The 21,497-nt window shown below is 39.0% G+C and overlaps 1 protein-coding gene across 2 annotated transcripts in view; it reads left to right on the plus strand.

The window, feature by feature from the left end:
• Nucleotides 1–15,154: 15,154 nt before the first annotated feature.
• LOC144004475 (uncharacterized) overlaps nt 15,155–21,497 on the plus strand; it is a 123,760-nt gene continuing 117,417 nt past the window's right edge. Inside the window, exons 1-3 of one of the 2 annotated variants that reach the window (XM_077501639.1) lie at nt 15,155–15,552; nt 16,017–16,061; nt 16,447–16,878. In XM_077501639.1, coding sequence (XP_077357765.1) covers nt 15,426–15,552; nt 16,017–16,061; nt 16,447–16,878 — 604 coding nt within the window. In that variant the 5' untranslated portion in view covers nt 15,155–15,425. The remainder of the gene's footprint in view (nt 15,553–16,016; nt 16,062–16,446; nt 16,879–21,497) is intronic. The other variant, XM_077501640.1, reaches the window with a different exon arrangement.

Genomic DNA, 21,497 nt, shown 5'->3' on the forward strand with positions numbered 1-21,497 from the left:
ACGTGGCCCGGGCTGCGAGGGCCCTTTATAGCTGCTCGCAGCTCTAGTTATTATTCTTCTTCTTCTTCTTCTCCGTAAACGATCGCATTTTTGAGGACCTAAACATTCACGAAAACTCACCAAACTTTGCACACTCCTCAGGCCCGGCGAAAAATTTTATATTATGAAGTCGTCATAACAACGCGACTCTATAGCGCCCCCTAGCGTAGAAAAATAAAAACCAAGCCTGGCACGTTTGAGCTAGAGCAACGAAAATTGGCAGGCACGTGTAGCACCCCGAGACGCACAAAAAAGTCTATTGGGACCATGTAGCTAAAATGTACAGGAAATGAGCTATGAATTTTTTTATGTCCAATTTTGGCCTATTTTGGCACATTCACTGTGGTCATGCTTTTTCCCCCTCTGCAAACATTTTTCATCCAATTCATATCAAACTTGGCATTTATCATCTCAAGACCTAAGAGAACAGCTGGGCAAAAAGTCTTGCCTTTTCGAAATACTATATGACGGGGGCGGGGCATCAAATATTGCCTTTAAAATTTCATTTGTCCAGAAAGAGCAAATGCTGAATAACTCCCATGTACAAGCTCCAAAAAATCTCAAACTTCTCAGGCAACGTAATAGTCACGGCCTGAAAACATCTATATGACAAAATTCAGTTCTACATATAGCGCCACCTAGTGGTTACAATAAATTACATACTTTACGTTTTTAGCTACTGTGCTGAGCTCGTTGAAGGGATCCAGTTGAAAATTGGTCAGAAAAGCCTTAAGATGTTGATGATGCCCCACACCGAATATTGTAACTTTTCGCCAAAGGGCGTGGCCGCTACGGTGACGCAAAGTCTGAAGATTTTTCGTGACAATAAAAGCTGCATTAACTTGACCGAGATGATCCTATCTTCTCAAAATTTCACACATTTGATGAGAGTCCAGCTCTAAAGACATCTACTAACTTACATTTCATCTAACTGATAGCGCCACCTAGTGGCAATTTTTTTTCTTACGAATTTTCTTCTACGTTTTTCTCCAAACACGTTAACTGGACCTACCTCATATTTGCTCAGATGAGGGTTTCGGCCTTCATGATGTCACAACACGAAGTTTGTGAGTTTTCGCGAATTGCTGTGGGCGTGGCTAAGCGCTGTTCGCCAAGAAAACAACGCCAGTTTTGAGGGTCTAAACATGCACAGAAACTCCTGAAACTTGGCACACACATCTGGCCTGGTAAAATGAGCAATATTTTATTGTTGATTGTGCTATTTAAAAAAAAATGACTCAATAGCGCCCCCTCGAAATTTTTAACGAAGCAGCCCCGGTTGTACGTTTAAGCAAGAACGACGAATATTTTTAGGTGTATGAGGGAGCCCAAGACCTACAAAAAAGTCTCTTTTACCCATATGCTAAAATGAACAGGAAGTGAGCTACGAATTTTTGAATGTCCCATTTTTGACGATTTTTGCACATTCACAGGGGGCAGACTTTTGCCCACTTCTCCTATACGTTTCATCCGACTGAGTTAAGACTTGGCCTGGACCATGTCAAGACCTGAGCCAACGACAGGGGGAAAAATTTTGACTTTTCGAAATACTATATGATGAGGGCGGGGCATCAAAATGTGTGTTTCGCAATGAAAAATGATATGCTTGATAACTCCCCGGTACATGCTCCAAAAAATCCCAAACTTGACATGTATGTTTATCGTCAAGGCCTGAAGTTATCTCTATGACAACATTCAGTTATATATGCAGCGCCACCTAGCCCTTGAGGCATGAAAAAAAAATACCACACATACGGTATTTTGTACAAAAAATGTAAACTCATTCTAAGTGTGATAACTAAGTCATTTATGAATATTCTTTTAGTTTCCACCACTCAAAATGTTCACTGGCATCAGACTTATCCAAACATATATATTTTTTTATTTATTTTTGATAGCCTCTATGGACATTAAAAGCAATATCGTGAATGAAGGATATGCTTAATAACTCCACGGTACATGCTCCAAAAAAAATCCCACACTTGACATGTATGCTTATAATCAAGGCCTGAAGGTATCTCTATGACAACATTCAGTTATAAATACAGCGCCACCTAGCCCTTGAGGCTTATATAAAAAAAAAAAAAAATACCCCACATACGGTATTTTGTACAAAAAATGTACACTCATTCTAAGTGTGATAACTAAGTCATTTATGAATATTATTTTAGTTTCCACCACTCAAATTGTTAACTGGCTTCACACCGATCCAAACGTATGTACGTTTCCATTTTGTTTTATTCATTTTTGATTGCCCCTTTGGACAATAAAAGTAACATTGTGCAATGAGTACAACGAGCGATGATGTGTATATACACTTTTACAAAAAAATACCAATCAGGGCAACTCATTGCCTAAAAATAAAAAAGGACGCTGATTTTTGCAGGTCTTAACAATCACCAAAACCCGTTGAGCTTGACACACACACTGGCAAAAAAATATTCTACATGTAAACGTTTATTATGCCATTTTCAAAGAAATTTTGCTTCCAATATGCCAGTACCCCAATGTGCCAGTACCCCAACATGCAAGTACCACAACGTGCAAGGACCCCAACGTGGCCCGGGCTGCGAGGGCCCTTTATAGCTGCTCGCAGCTCTAGTTAGGGCCCGAGCAGCGGCGGCGGCGGTGCCGCTGCGAGGCCCTATTGTTTTTGTAGGAATTCTTCTTATTATTCTTCTTTTTCTTCTCCGCAAACAATCGCATTTTTGAGACACTAAACGTGAACGAAAACTCACCAAACTTTACACGCACATCAGGCCTGGCGAAAAATTTGATATTTTAAAGTCGCCATACATGATAACAGAAAAATGGCTCCTTAGCGCCCCCTACATAGGTTAAACGGATCCCTGTCCCGCTACGATTGTCCGACGGCTATGAAAATTGTGTGGCACCTGTAGCACATCCCAATGAACAAAAACCTCTTTGAAGTGTGTACCCTAAAATAGACAGAAAGTGAGGTATGAGTATTTAAATGTCCAATTTTTGCCAATTTTTGCACATTTACAGGGGTCATACTTTTGCCCGCTTCTCCTACACGGTTAACCCGATTGACTTCAAACTTGGGATGTACCATCTCAACACCTGGGACAACATCATTGTGAAAAATGAAAAGTTTTTGATATACTATATGACGGTGGCGGCGCATCAAATTTAGAGTTTAAAAATTCTTACTTCACGAAGCATTGCCGGTGGTACGTTTAATCTAGAGCCACGAAAATTGGTACACATATGTAACAGACTATGATCTACAAAAAAGCCTGTTGGTGCCATATGCTAAACCTAACAGGAAGTCCGCCAGAGGCGAGGCATCAAATTTTGTGTTTCAAAATTCTAACTTAATGAAGCATTCCCGGCTGTACATTTCACCTAGAGTTACCAATATTTGAAGACACGTTTTATCTAGAGCTACGAAAATTGGTACACATATGTCACAGGCTATGACCTACAAAAAACTCTTTTTGAACCATATGCTAAACCTAACAGGAAGTCCACCATTTTGATTTATTTTGGAACGTGTTGCCATTTTTTTGGCCATTTCATTGGGGTCTTATTTTAACGAACTGCTCCTACAGTGTTTATCCGATCATCTTCAAACTTGGTGTGATTCATCTTAAGATGTTGAAGATGAAAAGTTATTGAAAGCTTTGTATTTCGTCGCACACTGTTGTCATGGCATGCACTGTTTTTAAAGGAAAAAAAATATCCTTAAAGAAGCATTCCCATTTGTACGAAGCAGCTAGAGCTACGAAAATTTGTAGACATATGTAACAGCCCAAGATGTACAAAAAAGTCTCTTGGTGCCCTGTGCTAAACCCAACAGGAAGTCCCCCAGGGGCCGGGCATCACATTTTGAGCTAAAAAACTCCTCTTTAACAAAGCATACCCGGCTGTACGTTTCACATAGAGTTACCAAAATTTGTAGAGGTATATAACAGCCCTCGAGGTACAAAAAACTCTTTTTGAACCATATGCTAAACCTAACAGGACGTCCGCCATTTTGATTTACTTTGGAATGTGTTGCCAATTTTTTGGGCCATTTCATAGGGGTCATATTTTAACAAACGCCTCCTACAGAGTTTATCCGATCATCTTCAAACTTGGTGTGATTCATCTTAAGATGTTGAAAATGAAAAGTGATTGAAAGTTTTTTATTTCGTCACACGCTGTTGTCGTGGCATGCACTTTTTGCAAAGGAAAAAAAATCTTATTAATGAAGCATTCCCAGTTGTACGAAGCAGCTAGAGAGACGAAAAATTGTAGACATATGTAACAGTCCAGGATGTACAAAAAAGTCTCTTGGTGCCATGTGCTTAACCTAACAGGAAGTCCCCCAGGGGCCGGGCATCACATTTTGAGCTAAAAAACTCCTCTTTAACGAAGCATTCCCGGTTGTACGTTTCACCTAGCGCTATGATAATTTGCAGGCATACATAAGAGCCCACGATGTACAAAAAAGTCTCTTGGAACCATGTGCTAAACCAAACAGGAAGTCTGCCATTTTGATTTATGATGGGATTTGTTGCCATTTTTTGTGGCCTTTTTCAGGGGTCATATTTTAACGAACCCCTCCTACAAAATTTATCCGACTGTCTTCAAACTTGGTGTGTTTCATCTTAAGATGTTTAAGATGCAAAGTAATCGAAAGTTTTTTATTTTGTAACACGCTGTTGCCATAGCAATGCATTGTTTGTCAAGTGCTGCTTTTTTTTTTTTTATACACATGAAAACTCATGAAACTTTGCAAACACATCAGACTTGTCATGAACATGAATTTTTAGAGATTTATTGTGCAATTTGCAATAAATAGCGCCCTCTAGACATTTTTATGAAGCATTTCCGATTGTATGATTATGCTAGACCTACAAAAAAGTATTATGTAGCCATTTGCCAAACCAAAGAGAAAGTCCGCTATTTTGATTTTATTTTGGGAATTATACATCATTTTTGGCCTTTCTCATTAAACTTTGCACAGACAAGCCATGGAAAAAACTAACATTTTAAATGGTCCTTGTTCCATGTAACAGTACCCCAACGTGCCAGTACCCTGACGTGCAAGTAACCCAACGTTGTGCTCAATAGCGCCCTCTATGCATTTTTATGGAGCATTTCCAATTGTATGATTCAAGCGATACACAACTAAAGATGACTTGACCAAGATTTATGAAAACTGGGAGGCATATCTATTAGCTTAAGACCTACAAAAGGTATTCTGTAGCCGTATGCTAAACCTAAAAGGAAGTCCACCATTTTGAATTTATTTGGGATTTGCACACCATATTTTGCGTTTTGATTAAACTTTGCACACACAAGGCTTGTCAAAAACATTTTAGATGGTCTTGTCCTATTTGACAGTACCCCAACGTGCCAGTACCCCGACGTGCAAGTACCCCAACGTGGCCCGGGTTGCGAGGGCCCTTTATAGCTGCTCGCAGCTCTAGTTATTCTTCTTTTTCTTCTCCGCAAACAATCGCATTTTTGAGACACTAAACGTGAACGAAAACTCACCAAACTTTACACGCACATCAGGCCTGGCGAAAAATTTGATATTTTAAAGTCGCCATACATGATAACAGAAAAATGGCTCCTTAGCGCCCCCTACATAGGTTAAACGGATCCCTGTCCCGCTACGATTGTCCGACGGCTATGAAAATTGTGTGGCACCTGTAGCACATCCCAATGAACAAAAACCTCTTTGAAGTGTGTACCCTAAAATAGACAGAAAGTGAGGTATGAGTATTTAAATGTCCAATTTTTGCCAATTTTTGCACATTTACAGGGGTCATACTTTTGCCCGCTTCTCCTACACGGTTAACCCGATTGACTTCAAACTTGGGATGTACCATCTCAACACCTGGGACAACATCATTGTGAAAAATGAAAAGTTTTTGATATACTATATGACGGTGGCGGCGCATCAAATTTAGAGTTTAAAAATTCTTACTTCACGAAGCATTGCCGGTTGTACGTTTAATCTAGAGCTACGAAAATTGGTACACATATGTAACAGGCTATGACCTACAAAAAACTCTTTTTGAACCATATGCTAAACCTAACAGGAAGTCCACCATTTTGATTTATTTTGGAACGTGTTGCCATTTTTTTGGCCATTTCATTGGGGTCTTATTTTAACGAACTCCTCCTACAGTGTTTATCCGATCATCTTCAAACTTGGTGTGATTCATCTTAAGATGTTGAAGATGAAAAGTTATTGAAAGCTTTGTATTTCGTCGCACACTGTTGTCATGGCATGCACTGTTTTTAAAGGAAAAAAAATATCCTTAAAGAAGCATTCCCATTTGTACGAAGCAGCTAGAGCTACGAAAATTTGTAGACATATGTAACAGCCCAAGATGTACAAAAAAGTCTCTTGGTGCCCTGTGCTAAACCCAACAGGAAGTCCCCCAGGGGCCGGGCATCACATTTTGAGCTAAAAAACTCCTCTTTAACAAAGCATACCCGGCTGTACGTTTCACATAGAGTTACCAAAATTTGTAGAGGTATATAACAGCCCTCGAGGTACAAAAAACTCTTTTTGAACCATATGCTAAACCTAACAGGACGTCCGCCATTTTGATTTACTTTGGAATGTGTTGCCATTTTTTTGGGCCATTTCATAGGGGTCATATTTTAACAAACTCCTCCTACAGAGTTTATCCGATCATCTTCAAACTTGGTGTGGTTCATCTTAAGATGTTGAAAATGAAAAGTGATTGAAAGTTTTTTATTTCGTCACACGCTGTTGTCGTGGCATGCACTTTTTGCAAAGGAAAAAAAATCTTATTAATGAAGCATTCCCAGTTGTACGAAGCAGCTAGAGCGACGAAAAATTGTAGACATATGTAACAGTCCAGGATGTACAAAAAAGTCTCTTGGTGCCATGTGCTTAACCTAACAGGAAGTCCCCCAGGGGCCGGGCATCACATTTTGAGCTAAAAAACTCCTCTTTAACGAAGCATTCCCGGTTGTACGTTTCACCTAGCACTATGATAATTTGCAGGCATACATAAGAGCCCACGATGTACAAAAAAGTCTCTTGGAACCATGTGCTAAACCAAACAGGAAGTCTGCCATTTTGATTTATGATGGGATTTGTTGCCATTTTTTGTGGCCTTTTTCAGGGGTCATATTTTAACGAACCCCTCCTACAAAATTTATCCGACTGTCTTCAAACTTGGTGTGTTTCATCTTAAGATGTTTAAGATGCAAAGTAATCGAAAGTTTTTTATTTTGTAACACGCTGTTGCCATAGCAATGCATTGTTTGTCAAGTGCTGCTTTTTTTTTTTATACACATGAAAACTCATGAAACTTTGCAAACACATCAGACTCGTCATGAACATGAATTTTCAGAGATTTATTGTGCAATTTGCAATAAATAGCGCCCTCTAGACATTTTTATGAAGCCTTTCCGATTGTATGATTATGCTAGACCTACAAAAAAGTATTATGTAGCCATTTGCCAAACCAAAGAGGAAGTCCGCTATTTTGATTTTATTTTGGGAATTATACATCATTTTTGGCCTTTTTCATTAAACTTTGCACTGACAAGGCATGGAAAAAACTAACATTTTAAATGGTCCTTGTTCCATGTAACAGTTGTCAAGTGCTGATTTTTTTTTTTTTTTTTATACACATGAAAACTCATGAAACTTTGCAAACACATCAGACTTGTCATGAACATGAATTTTTAGAGATTTATTGTGCAATTTGCAATAAATAGCGCCCTCTAGACATTTTTATGAAGCCTTTCCGATTGTATGATTATGCTAGACCTACAAAAAAGTATTATGTAGCCATTTGCCAAACCAAAGAGGAAGTCCGCTATTTTGATTTTATTTTGTGAATTATACATCATTTTTGGCCTTTTTCATTAAACTTTGCACAGACAAGGCATGGAAAAAACTAACATTTTAAATGGTCCTTGTTCCATGTAACAGTTGTCAAGTGCTGCTTTTTTTTTTTTTTATACACATGAAAACTCATGAAACTTTGCAAAAACATCAGACTTGTCATGAACATGAATTTTTAGAGATTTATTGTGCAATTTGCAATAAATAGCGCCCTCTAGACATTTTTATGAAGCATTTCCGATTGTATGATTATGCTAGACCTACAAAAAAGTATTATGTAGCCATTTGCCAAACCAAAGAGGAAGTCCGCTATTTTGATTTTATTTTGGGAATTATACATCACTTTTGGCCTTTCTCATTAAACTTTGCACAGACAAGCCATGGAAAAAACTAACATTTTAAATGGTCCTTGTTCCATGTAACAGTACCCCAACGTGCCAGTACCCTGACGTGCAAGTAACCCAACGTTGTGCTCAATAGCGCCCTCTATGCATTTTTATGGAGCATTTCCAATTGTATGATTCAAGCGATACACAACTAAAGATGACTTGACCAATATTTATGAAAACTGGGAGGCATACCTATTAGCTTAAGACCTACAAAAGGTATTCTGTAGCCGTATGCTAAACCTAAAAGGAAGTCCACCATTTTGAATTTATTGTGGGAATTGCACACCATATTTTGCGTTTTGATTAAACTTTGCACACACAAGGCTTGTCAAAAACATTTTAGATGGTCTTGTCCTATCTGACAGTACCCCAACGTGCCAGTACCCCGACGTGCAAGTACCCCAACGTGGCCCGGGTTGCGAGGGCCCTTTATAGCTGCTCGCAGCTCTAGTTATTATTCTTATTATTATTCTTCTCCGCAAACAATCGCATTTTTGAGACGCTAAACGTGAACGAAAACTCACCAAACTTTACACGCACATCAGGCCTGGCGAAAAATTTGATATTTTAAAGTCGCCATACATGATAACAGAAAAATGGCTCCATAGCGCCACCTACATAGGTTAAACGGATCCCTGTCCCGCTACGATTGTCCTATGGCGACGAAAATTGTGTGGCACCCGTAGCACATCCAGATGAACAAAAACCTCTTTGATGTGTGTACCCTAAAATAGACAGAAGGTGAGGTATGATCATCTGAATGTCCAATTTTGGCCCAGTTTTGCACATTTACAGGGGTCATACTTTTGCCCGCTTCTCCTACACGGTTAACCCGATTGACTTCAAACTTGGGATGGACCATCTCAACACCTGGGACAACATCATTGTAAAAAATCTAAAGTTTTTGATATACTATATGACGGCGGCGACGCATCAAATTTAGAGTTTAAAAATTCTTACTTCACGAAGCATTGCCGGTTGTACGTTTAATCTAGAGCTACGAAAATTGGTACACATATGTAACAGGCTATGACCTACAAAAAACTCTTTTTGAACCATATGCTAAACCTCACAGGAAGTCCGCCATTTTGATTTATTTTGGAACGTGTTGCCATTTTTTTGGCCATTTCATTGGGGTCTTATTTTAACGAACTCCTCCTACAGTGTTTATCCGATCATCTTCAAACTTGGTGTGATTCATCTTAAGATGTTGAAGATGAAAAGTTATTGAAAGCTTTGTATTTCGTCGCACGCTGTTGTCATGGCATGCACTGTTTGCAAAGGAAAAAAAATATCCTTAAAGAAGCATTCCCATTTGTACGAAGCAGCGAGAGCTACGAAAATTTGTAGACATATGTAACAGCCCAAGATGTACAAAAAAAGTCTCTTGGTGCCCTGTGCTAAACCCAACAGGAAGTCCCCCAGGGGCCGGGCATCACATTTTGAGCTAAAAAACTCCTCTTTAACAAAGCATACCCGGCTGTACGTTTCACCTAGAGTTACCAAAATTTGTAGAGGTATATAACAGCCCTCGAGGTACAAAAAACTATTTTTTAACCATATGCTAAACCTAACAGGACGTCCGCCATTTTGATTTCCTTTGGAATGTGTTGCCATTTTTTGGGCCATTTCGTAGGGGTCTTATTTTATCGAACTCCTCCTACTGAGTTTATCCGATCATCTTCAAACTTGGTGTGACTCATCTTAAGATGTTGAGGATGAAAAGTTATTGAAAGCTCTTTATTTCGTCGGACGCTGTTGTCGTGGCATGCACTTTTTGCAAAGGAAAAAAATCCTTCTTAATGAAGCATTCCCAGTTGTACGAAGTAGCTAGAGCTACAAAAATTTGTAGACATATGTAACAGCCCACAATGTACAAAAAAGTCTCTTGGTGCCATGTGCTAAACCCAACAGGAAGTCCCCCAGGTGCCGGGCATCACATTTTGAGCTAGAAAACTCCTCTTTAACGAAGCATTCCCGGTTGTACGTTTCACCTAGCGCGATGATAATTTGCAGGCATTCATAAGAGCCCACGATGTACAAAAAAGTCTCTTGGAACCATGTGCTAAACCAAACAGGAAGTCCGCCATTTTGATTTACGATGGGATTTGTTGCCATTTTTTGTGGCCTTTTTCAGGGGTCATATTTTAACGAACTCCTCGTACAAAGTTCATCCGACCGTCTTCAAACTTGGTGTGTTTCATCTTAAGATGTTTAAGATGCAAAGTTATCAAAAGTTTTTTATTTTGTCGCACGCTGCTGCTATAGCGATGCATTGTTTGCCAAGTAAAGTGCTGCTTTTTTTTATCGATACATGTGTGAAAACTCATGAAACTTTGCAAACACATCAGACTTGTCATGAACATGAATTTTTAGAGATTTATTGTGCAATTTGCAATAAATAGCGCCCTCTAGACATTTTTATGAAGTATTTCCGATTGTATGATTCTGCTAGATTTGTGAAAATTAGGACAGACCCCTATCAGCCTAATACCTACAAAAAAGTATTATGTAGCCATTTGCCAAACCAAAGAGGAAGTCCGCTATTTTGATTTTATTTTGGGAATTATACATAATTTTTGGCCTCTTTCATTAAACTTTGCACAAACAAGGCATGGAAAAAACTAACATTTTAAATGGTCCTTGTTCCATGTAACAGTACCCCAACGTGCCAGTACCCTGACGTGCAAGTAACCCAACGTTGTGCTCAATAGCGCCCTCTATGCATTTTTATGGAGCATTTCCAATTGTATGATTCAAGCGATACACAACTAAAGATGACTTGACCTAGATTTGTGAAAACTGGGAGGCATACCTATTAGCTTAAGACCTACAAAAAGTATTCTGTAGCCGTATGCTAAACCTAAAAGGAAGTCCGCCATTTTGAATTTATTTTGGGAATTGCACACCATCTTTGGCCTTTTGCACTCACAAAGCTTGTCAAAAACATTTTAGATGGTCCTTGTCCGATTTGACAGTACCCCAACGTGCCAGTACCCCGACGTGCAAGTACCCCAACGTGACCCAGGTTGCGAGGGCCCTTTATAGCTGCTCGCAGCTCTAGTTATTATTATTCTTCTTCTTCTTCTTTATTCTCCGCAAACAATCGCGATTTTGGGTGCCTAAATATTCACGAAAACTCACCGAACTTTGCACACTCCTCAGGTCCGGCGAAAAATTTGATATTATGAAGTCGTTATAACAACGCGACTCTATAGCGCCCCCTAGCATAGAAAAATAAAAACCAAGCCCGGCACGTTTGAGCTAGAGCAACGAAAATTGGCAGGCACGTGTAGCACCCCGAGACGCACAAAAAAGTCTATTGGGACCATGTAGCTAAAATGTACAGGAAGTGAGCTATGAATTTTTTAATGTCCAACTTTGGCCTATTTTGGCACATTCACTGTGGTCATGCTTTTTCCCCCTATGCAAACATTTTTCATCCCATTGACTTCAAACTTGGCATTTATCATCTCAAGACCTAAGAGAACAGTTGGGCAAAAAGTCTTGCCTTTTCGAAATACTATATGACGGGGGCGGGGCATCAAATATTGCCTTTAAAATTTCATTTTTCCAGAAAGAGCAAATGCTGAATAACTCCCATGTACAAGCTCCAAAAAATCTCAAACTTCTCAGGCAACGTAATAGTCACGGCCTGAAAACATCTATATGACAAAATTCAGTCATACATATAGCGCCACCTAGTGGTTACAATAAATGCCATACTTTACGTTTTTAGCTACTGTGCTGAGCTCGTTGAAGGGATCCAGTTGAAAATTGGTCAGAAAAGCCTTAAGATGTTGATGATGCCCCACACCGAATATTGTAACTTTTCGCCAAAGGGCGTGGCCGCTACGGTGACGCAAAATCTGAAGATTTTTCGTGAAAATAAAAGCTGCATTAACTTGACCGAGATGATCCTATCTTCTCAAAATTTCACACATTTGATGAGAGTCCAGCCCTAAAGACATCTACTGACTTATATTTCATCTAACTGATAGCGCCACCTAGTGGCAATTTTTTTTATTACGAATTTTCTTCTACGTTTTTCTCCAAACACGTTAACTGGACCTACCTCATATTTGCTCAGATGAGGGTTTCGGCCTTCATGATGTCACAACACGAAGTTTGTGAGTTTTCGCGAATTGCTGTAGGCGTGGCTAAGCGCTGTTCGCCAAGAAAACAACGCCAGTTTTGAGGGTCTAAACATGCACAGAAACTCCTGAAACTTGGCACACACATCTGGCCTGGTAAAATGAGCAATATTTTATTGTTGATTGTGATATTTTTACAAAAATGACTCAATAGCGCCCCCTCGAAATTTTTAACGAAGCAGCCCCGGTTGTACGTTTAAGCAAGAACGCCGAATATTTTTAGGTGTATGAGGGAGCCCAAGACCTACAAAAAAAGTCTCTTGTACCCATATGCTAAAATGAACAGGAAGTGAGCTACGAATTTTTGAATGTCCCATTTTTGACGATTTTTGCACATTCACAGGGGGCAGACTTTTGCCCACTTCTCCTACACGTTTCATCCGACTGAGTTAAGACTTGGCCTGGACCATGTCAAGACCTGAGCCAACGACAGGGGGAAAAATTTTGACTTTTCGAAATACTATATGATGAGGGCGGGGCATCAAAATTTGTGTTTCACAATGAAAAAGGATATGCTTGATAACTCCCCGGTACATGCTCCAAAAAATCCCAAACTTGACATGTATGTTTATCGTCAAGGCCTGAAGTTATCTCTATGACAACATTCAGTTATATATGCAGCGCCACCTAGCCCTTGAGGCATGAAAAAAAAATACCCCACATACGGTATTTTGTACAAAAAATGTAAACTCATTCTAAGTGTGATAACGAAGTCATTTATGAATATTCTTTTAGTTTCCACCACTCAAAATGTTCACTGGCATCAGACTTATCCAAACATATATATATTTTTATTTATTTTTGATAGCCTCTATGGACATTAAAAGCAATATCGTGAATGAAGGATATGCTTAATAACTCCACGGTACATGCTCCAAAAAAAATCCCACACTTGATATGTATGCTTATAATCAAGGCCTGAAGGTATCTCGATGACAACATTCAGTTATAAATACAGCGCCACCTAGCCCTTGAGGCTTATATAAAAAAAAAAAACACACATACGGTATTTTGTACAAAAAAATGTAAACTCATTCTAAGTGTGATGACTAAGTCATTTCTGAATATTCTTTTAGTTTCCACCACTCAAATTGTTCACTGGCTTCACACCGATCCAAACGTATGTACGTTTCCATTTTGTTTTATTCATTTTTGATTGCCCCTTTGGACAATAAAAGTAACATTGTGCAATGAGTACAACGAGCGATGATGTATATATACACTTTTACAAAAAATACCAATCAGGGCAACTCATTGCCTAAAAATAAAAAAGGACGCTGATTTTTGCAGGTCTTAACAATCACCAAAACCCGTTGAGCTTGACACACACTGGCAAAAAAAATATTCTACATGTAAACGTTTATTATGCCATTTTCAAAGAAATTTTGCTTCCAATATGCCAGTACCCCAACGTGCCAGTACCCTAACGTGCAAGTACCCCAACGTGCAAGGACTCCAACGTGGCCCGGGTTGCGAGGGCCCTTTATAGCTGCTTGCAGCTCTAGTTTGTGCTTTTTCTTTCTTTCTACAGAGCAGACACCTCAGAATGTAAGGAGCGGATGTAAGAATTTTAGACTTGGGTAAATTAAATTTTAGACCTAGGATGAAAATATGGCTGTTTTTTTAAGACATTTAAGGTCTAAAATTTAACTTTATGAATTTTTTAAGATTTTTTTTTTATATATAGACCCCGCGGGAACCCTGTTCCTGTAAGAGTCGTTTCAACTTCAATACAGAGAACTCTTTTTTTGTTTTTTTTTGTTTTTTTTTTAAGATGGGTTTCTGACTGGACTCTCTCAAAAGAACATGAGACAATTCCAGCTCATTCAGAACGCTGCAGATCGAGTTCTGACCAAAACAAAGAGATCAGAACATATTACTCCAGTAGTTAAGGATTTACACTGGCTCCCAGTCAGCTGTAGAATAGTTTTTTAAATTGTGCTACTCGTCTATAAATCACTAAATTGTTTGGGTCCTGAATATATCCAAGAAATGCTGATTGAGTACAAACCCAGTAGGGCTCTGAGATCTACAGACTTGGGCCAACTAGTGGAACCCAGAGTTCGAAGCAAACATGGTGAAGCTGCATAGGCTGCCAACAGAAGTAAAGTCAGCACAGAGTGTAAATGCTTTTAAATCCAGGTTAAAAACTTTTTTTTTTTCTTATACCTTTGATTAGGGACTTTTAAACGGCTTTGAGTTTGTTTGTTTTTTAATTATTATTATTATTGTTATTATTATTATTATTATTATTATTATTATTATTATTATTATTATTATTATTTTAAACTTCCTTATGTAAAATGTTTTAAAGTTTGTTGAACAATGTTTTAAGATTGTTATTGTATGTTCTTTTTAGCAAATTTTGTAACCTATTTTTATTTATTTTTCTTCCTCCGAATGTTAACTACTGTTTCTTGATGCTTACAATCCATATTATTTTTAGTACAAAAGTTAAATGCATTATTTGATATAAAAAAAATGGAGCATTGATATATGCCTATAAATCTGTACAATCGAGTATTGTGCTTTTATATTCTTAGGTTTATTTACGTTTTTACAATTTCAGTCCATATATTTTTATTTAAATGACATTTGATATTTTCTTTTCAATGTTTGGACGTCAACAGGGTGTCTTTTAAATATAACTTTATTGAGCAGTTATAAACGGACAATTTCCAGCCAATCCTGTGACGTGACGTCACGACAGGCGACGATCCCAGCCATGTCACATCTGGTACCGACACTGACCATCATCGAATGCAGCAGAACACTTCATGCCGATTTATGTATTGAACGGGCTGAATACTCGACACAGTGCGCACATTACTACTTTACTGGACGAAAACGAAACTCAGCAAATGTTTGTTTTCGGCCAACTCGTCTCTGTGTGCGTTGAAGCCCCTCGGCTTAGTTAGCGTTGTTTAGCTCGCTATCCGCTAACAAAGAGACACGTTTGATTATTCAAATAGTTGAGATTCTCGTGTCAAAATGTGCGCACGGAGGACAGCAACAGACGCGGAGGAACTTCGTGGAACGAAAGATGAAAACGAGCATCGTCAACTACTGGACGCAGCCAGACTTTCCCAGCAGCCACGTGTTGTGCTTAGCAGAGCAGGTTTGTTAACTTGTTACTCTCACTTGTTTCGAAAATACTGCAACACAATACTTGTTGAAAATATTTATGTTTATTTATTTAAAACGAGAGTGACGTCTTTTCTGTATGGAGATGAATGGATGGATTTCGAGACCCCCCCCTGAATGATTAAGTCACATTTAAAATGGTTTGGTCAAATGCACCACAATTTAACAGAAAACGTGATACCTATCATACCTCATTCGTCAAATTTGAGCAAGCCAGTCCAGTGGTATCAAAATGTGTAGTTCATAGAACCCCCACCTGGCTCGCACACCTTCCTCACTGTTGACAAAGCTCGCCTCTCAATGTTGGTGACAAGAAGAGCGTGCATGTTAGAGAAGTTACTCTACCTGCCCTGTGATTTTACGTTGCTGCCTGGTGACTGCTCTGTGCCTCCACTTTGTGTGCTTGTGCTACGTTCACATGAACAATGTCTTTTCCAGTTTCACAGTGTGGAAGAACAACGGACAGTTCAGCACCATCAAACTGTGAGTCGTGAAGCCTTTTTTTTTTTTTAAGAGGTCTAGGCATTAAAGTTGGCTGGATGTGGTCTGCAAACAGATGACAATACGCAGGCTTTACAGTACAGCTTTGTTTACATTGGCTGTTGCATCCAAAATGGCGGATGATGACATGGCGAAGACGCGGTGTATGGGCCATATTTAAAATATTTATTATAATTAATGAGATATTTTTAGGCATGAGAAATTATAGTTATAATTATAGTTATAATTATAGTCACTGGATGACCAATTAGGTCTCAGTTTAAAACTCTACAAACACTTAGAAATCTCAATTCATCTAGCTCTCCCAATAACCTTCATTACGAATAATAACCATAATGCCATGTGTGTTTGTTTTCTTGTCTTGCAGACGGCATCACTGAATATGTTTGTCCTAGGCAGCAGGAGCCAGTGCACCTTCACATTAAAAAAGAAGATGACGACAAAGACGTCCCCAAAGAGGAAACAAAACAGCAATCTCTTTCCATTAAAAAAGAGGAGGAGTCAGAGCACGCTTGCATGAAAGAGGAGAGAAAAGACCCTCCCTACATCAAAGAGGAGCCGGAGGAAAAGGATGTCGCTATGTTGCCATCGACTGGTGTCCCCTTGAAGAATGAAGCTGGTGCAAGTGAGGCGAGTAGATGGGCGGAGCCTCCAACCAGCAGCTCATGCCAACAAATGACAACCGAAGGTGATGGAGACCACTGTGGAGTATCACAAGCAGACGTCCTCCTAGCTCCACTGTCAGAAAGTGACAACGCTATGTCACATGCTCTTCAGGATGAGGAGGAGGCTAAAAGTGGTATGACGTGTCACACTGACAACCAACGCTGGAAATGTTCTCTGTGTTGGAAAACTTTTGCGCGTCAGGGATATTTGAAAAAACACATGAAAATACACACTGGTGAGAAACCCTTTTCCTGCACAGTTTGCGGGCAAAGATTCTCTGAAAAGGGAAACTTAAAAATGCACACAAGAACCCACACTGGTGAGAAACCTTTTGCGTGCACCATTTGTGAGCAAAGATTCTCTCACCAGGGCCACTTAAAAATACACGCAAGAATCCACACAGGTGAGAAACCTTTTGCGTGCACCATTTGTGAGCAAAGATTCTCTCATAAGTTAAGCTTAAAAATTCACACAAGAAACCACACTGGTGAGAAACCTTTTGCATGCACCATTTGCGAGCAAAGATTCTCTCACAAGGGACACTTAAAAAGACACACAAGAACCCACACTGGTAAGAAACGGTTTGCCTGCTCAGTTTGTGGGCAAAGATTCTGTCATGAGTTTCAGTTCAAGAGACACAAGTGTAGTGGTGAAGAACGCAGTAATCAAGAAGCTTGCAATGAAAATGTAAATGGTTTGGACCTGGGGTCCATTGAAAAAGCAGATTTAGTGAGAACTGAGTCTATTAATACTGAAATGCGAAAAACTGCCTTTTCTGTTTCAGAAAGTGAGGTAACTGAAACCAAAGAAAGAGGGGTAACTCTAGCCTGTTTGATAAAAAGCTAACTTAAGATCTCTGTCAGTCACCGGAGTAACAGAGTCTATGAACCTAACTTGGCCAGTACCACGTTTACCTCAATGAACCTCGAGTTTCTCTCTGTCTCTGCCTCCTTTCAGCCACACATGAAATTTGATGTCCTCTCCTCATTCATACAGTCAATTGGCGAGTTATGGCCTAACATAACGGTAGTTCTTCCATCTGTTGTTTGGGGAAAAAAAAAAAGAAGTCAATAGGCTTTTATTAAGTGTTTTTCAGCAACATGGCATGTCCTTTTCCCGTTGATGAAGGTTCACTCTAAAAAGAGAACTGTTTAAGATTACAAATTGAATTGCTGACCAATTTAGTAAAATTGCTTGAATTGAATTAAATTAATCCAAAGTGAATATATTAAGTAGTGCTGTCAAACGATTAAAATTTTTAATCTGATTAATCACACTTTTTAATTTTGATTAATCACGATTAATCAGCTAAATTACTTGCGTATTCGCGTAATATAAAATAAATACAAAATACCTTAATATTTTGGCATTAACGCATTTTATTATCTGAATGTCTTTTGCAAACATTGATTCAATGCATGTACTCAATTGCATGCATGTGTATATTGCTCAAAACGTAACATCATCATATCAATTGGGTGCAATTCAGCAATTATTAATTAATTAAACGCAAATTACTTTTGTTTTTTGTTTTTTTCCCCATTTAAAATTCTGAAACTGATTAGTAAAAGAGGATGATAAGGGTGTGCAGTGGGTAAATTTTTTTTATCACGTCCTCATTAACCCTTGTGCCTTGGAATCAGTGATACCCTCGAAGAGTAGATTTTAGCCAAATAAGTAATTCTACTTTGAGGTGTGATAACTAAGTCAATTTTTAACATTTTTTTTTATTTCAACCACTCAAAATGTTCATTGGCATCAGAACTATCCATACATATGAAGTTTTTTTTTTTTTTTTTATGTATTCCCCCCTCTTAGGACAATACAAGCCCAAAGAATGGACTATGAAGAAAACGAACTGTGCTGTATACATGTATAAAAAATAAATAAAAAATTAATACTTCATATGACATAATTAGAGCTTCGAATAAGGCAATAAGTTATAACAACAATTTTTTCAATGCATGCCAAATTTTTTGACAATGGCAATTTAACTCAGAACACCCTCGAAGAGTACATTTTAGCCAATTATGTAATGCTCCTTTGAGGTGTGATAACTAAGTAATTTTTTAATATTTTTTTTTCTTTCAACCACCCAAAATGTTCATTGGCATCAAAACTATGCATAAATATAGTATATTTATTTATTATTATTATTTCCCCCCGCCATAGGACAACAGAAGCCAAATAATAGATTATGAAGAAAATTAACTGTGTTGTATATATGTATAATAAAGAAAAAAATTTGAATCTTTCATATGACATAGTTAGAGCATCAGGCAACACGGTAGCTTTGATAGAAAACTTTGGGGAAAAAAGTACTTTTTGTGGGGCTCCGGAGCGGCACCGGGACCCCTCCGTGACTTTAGCCGCAAATTGTGTTTGATTTTCGGATACAGGAAGGCCCGATTTACACCCCCGTATCCGGCGTCGCACTTCAACGAGCCACGTATCTCTTGTGCTCACGGTTCCAGATATGTGTCAGATATGTGTCATTCTCCCCGTAGGACGTACGGTTCCGGAGAAATAACGGAAAGAAAAAGCTCCATTACACCGATCCGTCCGTTTACTTTACCCGGAAATCGTGCGTGTTTTTCGGATAAATTTACACCGCCTGTATCCAATTGTATCCGGCGAACGGAAGTCAACACAGCGACGAGCTACATACCGTTGGGAAGCTGCACGTCCCCCGCGGCATTCCAGGACGTGCTCATATGTTCGTTTATGTTTATTTTGTAGAAGTACTTACTTGCCAACTTGCACTTGCAGCTTTTTGTGTCTCCGATCGCCGTTCTTTTACTTAGATCCAGGAAGCTCATGTCTCTTGCACGTTAGCTCTTGCACGTTGTTGTGAATACAAACTAGCCGAATAAAAATCGAAGCTTAGCACTTTCACACGTAGAAATGCAACGGCCAGATAAGATAACCGACGAGGAATTCATCTCGACAACCGTTACATGTTACACTTCATAAGTTGCAAAAAAAAAAAAAACACGTTTTTTTTGTTTTGTCTTATCCCTTCTGCTTAGTTTTCACCGATCCATGCTCCTTGCCATGTTTTGAAGAATGCACGAAGGGAAATACGTCACCTCCACGTTGCACGCACGTTTGGCCACAATGGCACGCCTCCCCCCTGCAGGCAAATGCCACTGCTCGGCTGTTCAAAATGGATGATCGAACTGCGCATGCGTGTGGAATATGCACGCTATCAATTCTAAAGTTCTAAAGTGAAGAAAGAGAAATTTTTTTTTAAATAACAGCCTTCACACACTGAGGAAAACCGCTGTATTGCAACGACGCCCACCTCTAACAGTGGCTCATTTTGGGGACATAACAACGACAAAGAGCATTGCCATTCGACCCCTCCCACTAGGGAACGTGCCTCCCACGTCCATGCAGACAAACAAACAAATATCCCAACACGAAACATAAGTCAATAGCTCGCAATACCTTTTTCTGCACAAAAATATAAGTGGCGCGCGTGTACGCGCATCCACGAACACGCACGCGCGCCCACTAACGTGCACGCGCATCCACTAACATCCTGTCGAATGCACAATCAGTAAAAAGCACGAAGAAATAAGTCTGTGTGGAATATGGCGTGCTGGAAACAGTGCGGCGTTTGCAAGGAAAATCATTAATTGGCCTCTACCGCCACCTGGTGGATTTGGGGTGCGAAATCTTTCTCATGGCCATGGCACCGTCGAGGAATGTCCATAGAAGGATTTCATGCAGAAATCACGGAAATTGCAATAAAATACATGCAGTGTCCAATCGGTCCAAAAATGTCACTTATAATGTACATTAATGTTACGCGGCTGGCTAACGTATATTCCAGGGTTATAAAATTAGTTATCTCCCTCATGCAATGGCTGAGAAATGTTGGCACACTCGCATTTTGACGGTCCCACAGTTTTCCAAAGCCGTGGCTCTTTTTTTTTTTTTTTTTTTTTTTTTTTTTTTTTTTTTTTTTTGTTTTCCCCCTGCACAATCAACTCCCAATTTACATATTTGGCTAAACAAATGGCACAAGGGTTAAATGTCGGAAAAAAATAACACATTAACAGGCGCTATTTAAATTTGGCGGGCAAAAAATAATTATAAAAAAAGCCTTTTTAATTAAATGATTAATCGTGATTAATCAAAATTCCAAGATGTGATTAATCTAGTTAAAATATTATATTCACTAATTCAACACACAGCATAATCCGGCCTTACATTTGCAACAGTACCAGCCGTAGTCATGCGCTCACGTCCCAGCATATGATGTGTTGCGCTGTTTTTTATTTTTCTTATCTGATTCAACAATATTTTAATATTTAAAGTTGCTGTCAAGTGCGCTTCTCCCTCGCAGGATTAACAAACACCTAAATGAAATAAATTCATGAGCTACCAGTAAAGCAGGTTTTCCCTGTAATATTATTGTTACTGCAAAGGACTTCATTTAAAGTTCCGCATTGACCCAAGCAGCTACATTCCCCCACGCACGTCATCTCCCTCTCTTTTGCAGCTGCTGCGGTGTTGCGCTTTAAATAAAGACATGTTCAAATTCGCCATACGACCGCATTAAGATTTCCAGTTCGGGAGGGATTTAAAAAAAAAAAAAAAAGTTGCCATGGTGACTCGTCAAATCGGGGCTCCATTGATGCAGTCTTTTTATGCTGGTGGTTTACGTGATTAACTCCAAGTGAAAACTCTGCATTGATAAAACTGACTCAAATCAGCTGTCATGGAACCAAAAACTCATTTTCC

Source organism: Festucalex cinctus, chromosome 17 (genome assembly GCF_051991245.1).
Source record: "Festucalex cinctus isolate MCC-2025b chromosome 17, RoL_Fcin_1.0, whole genome shotgun sequence".
Classification (NCBI taxonomy): domain Eukaryota; kingdom Metazoa; phylum Chordata; class Actinopteri; order Syngnathiformes; family Syngnathidae; genus Festucalex; species Festucalex cinctus.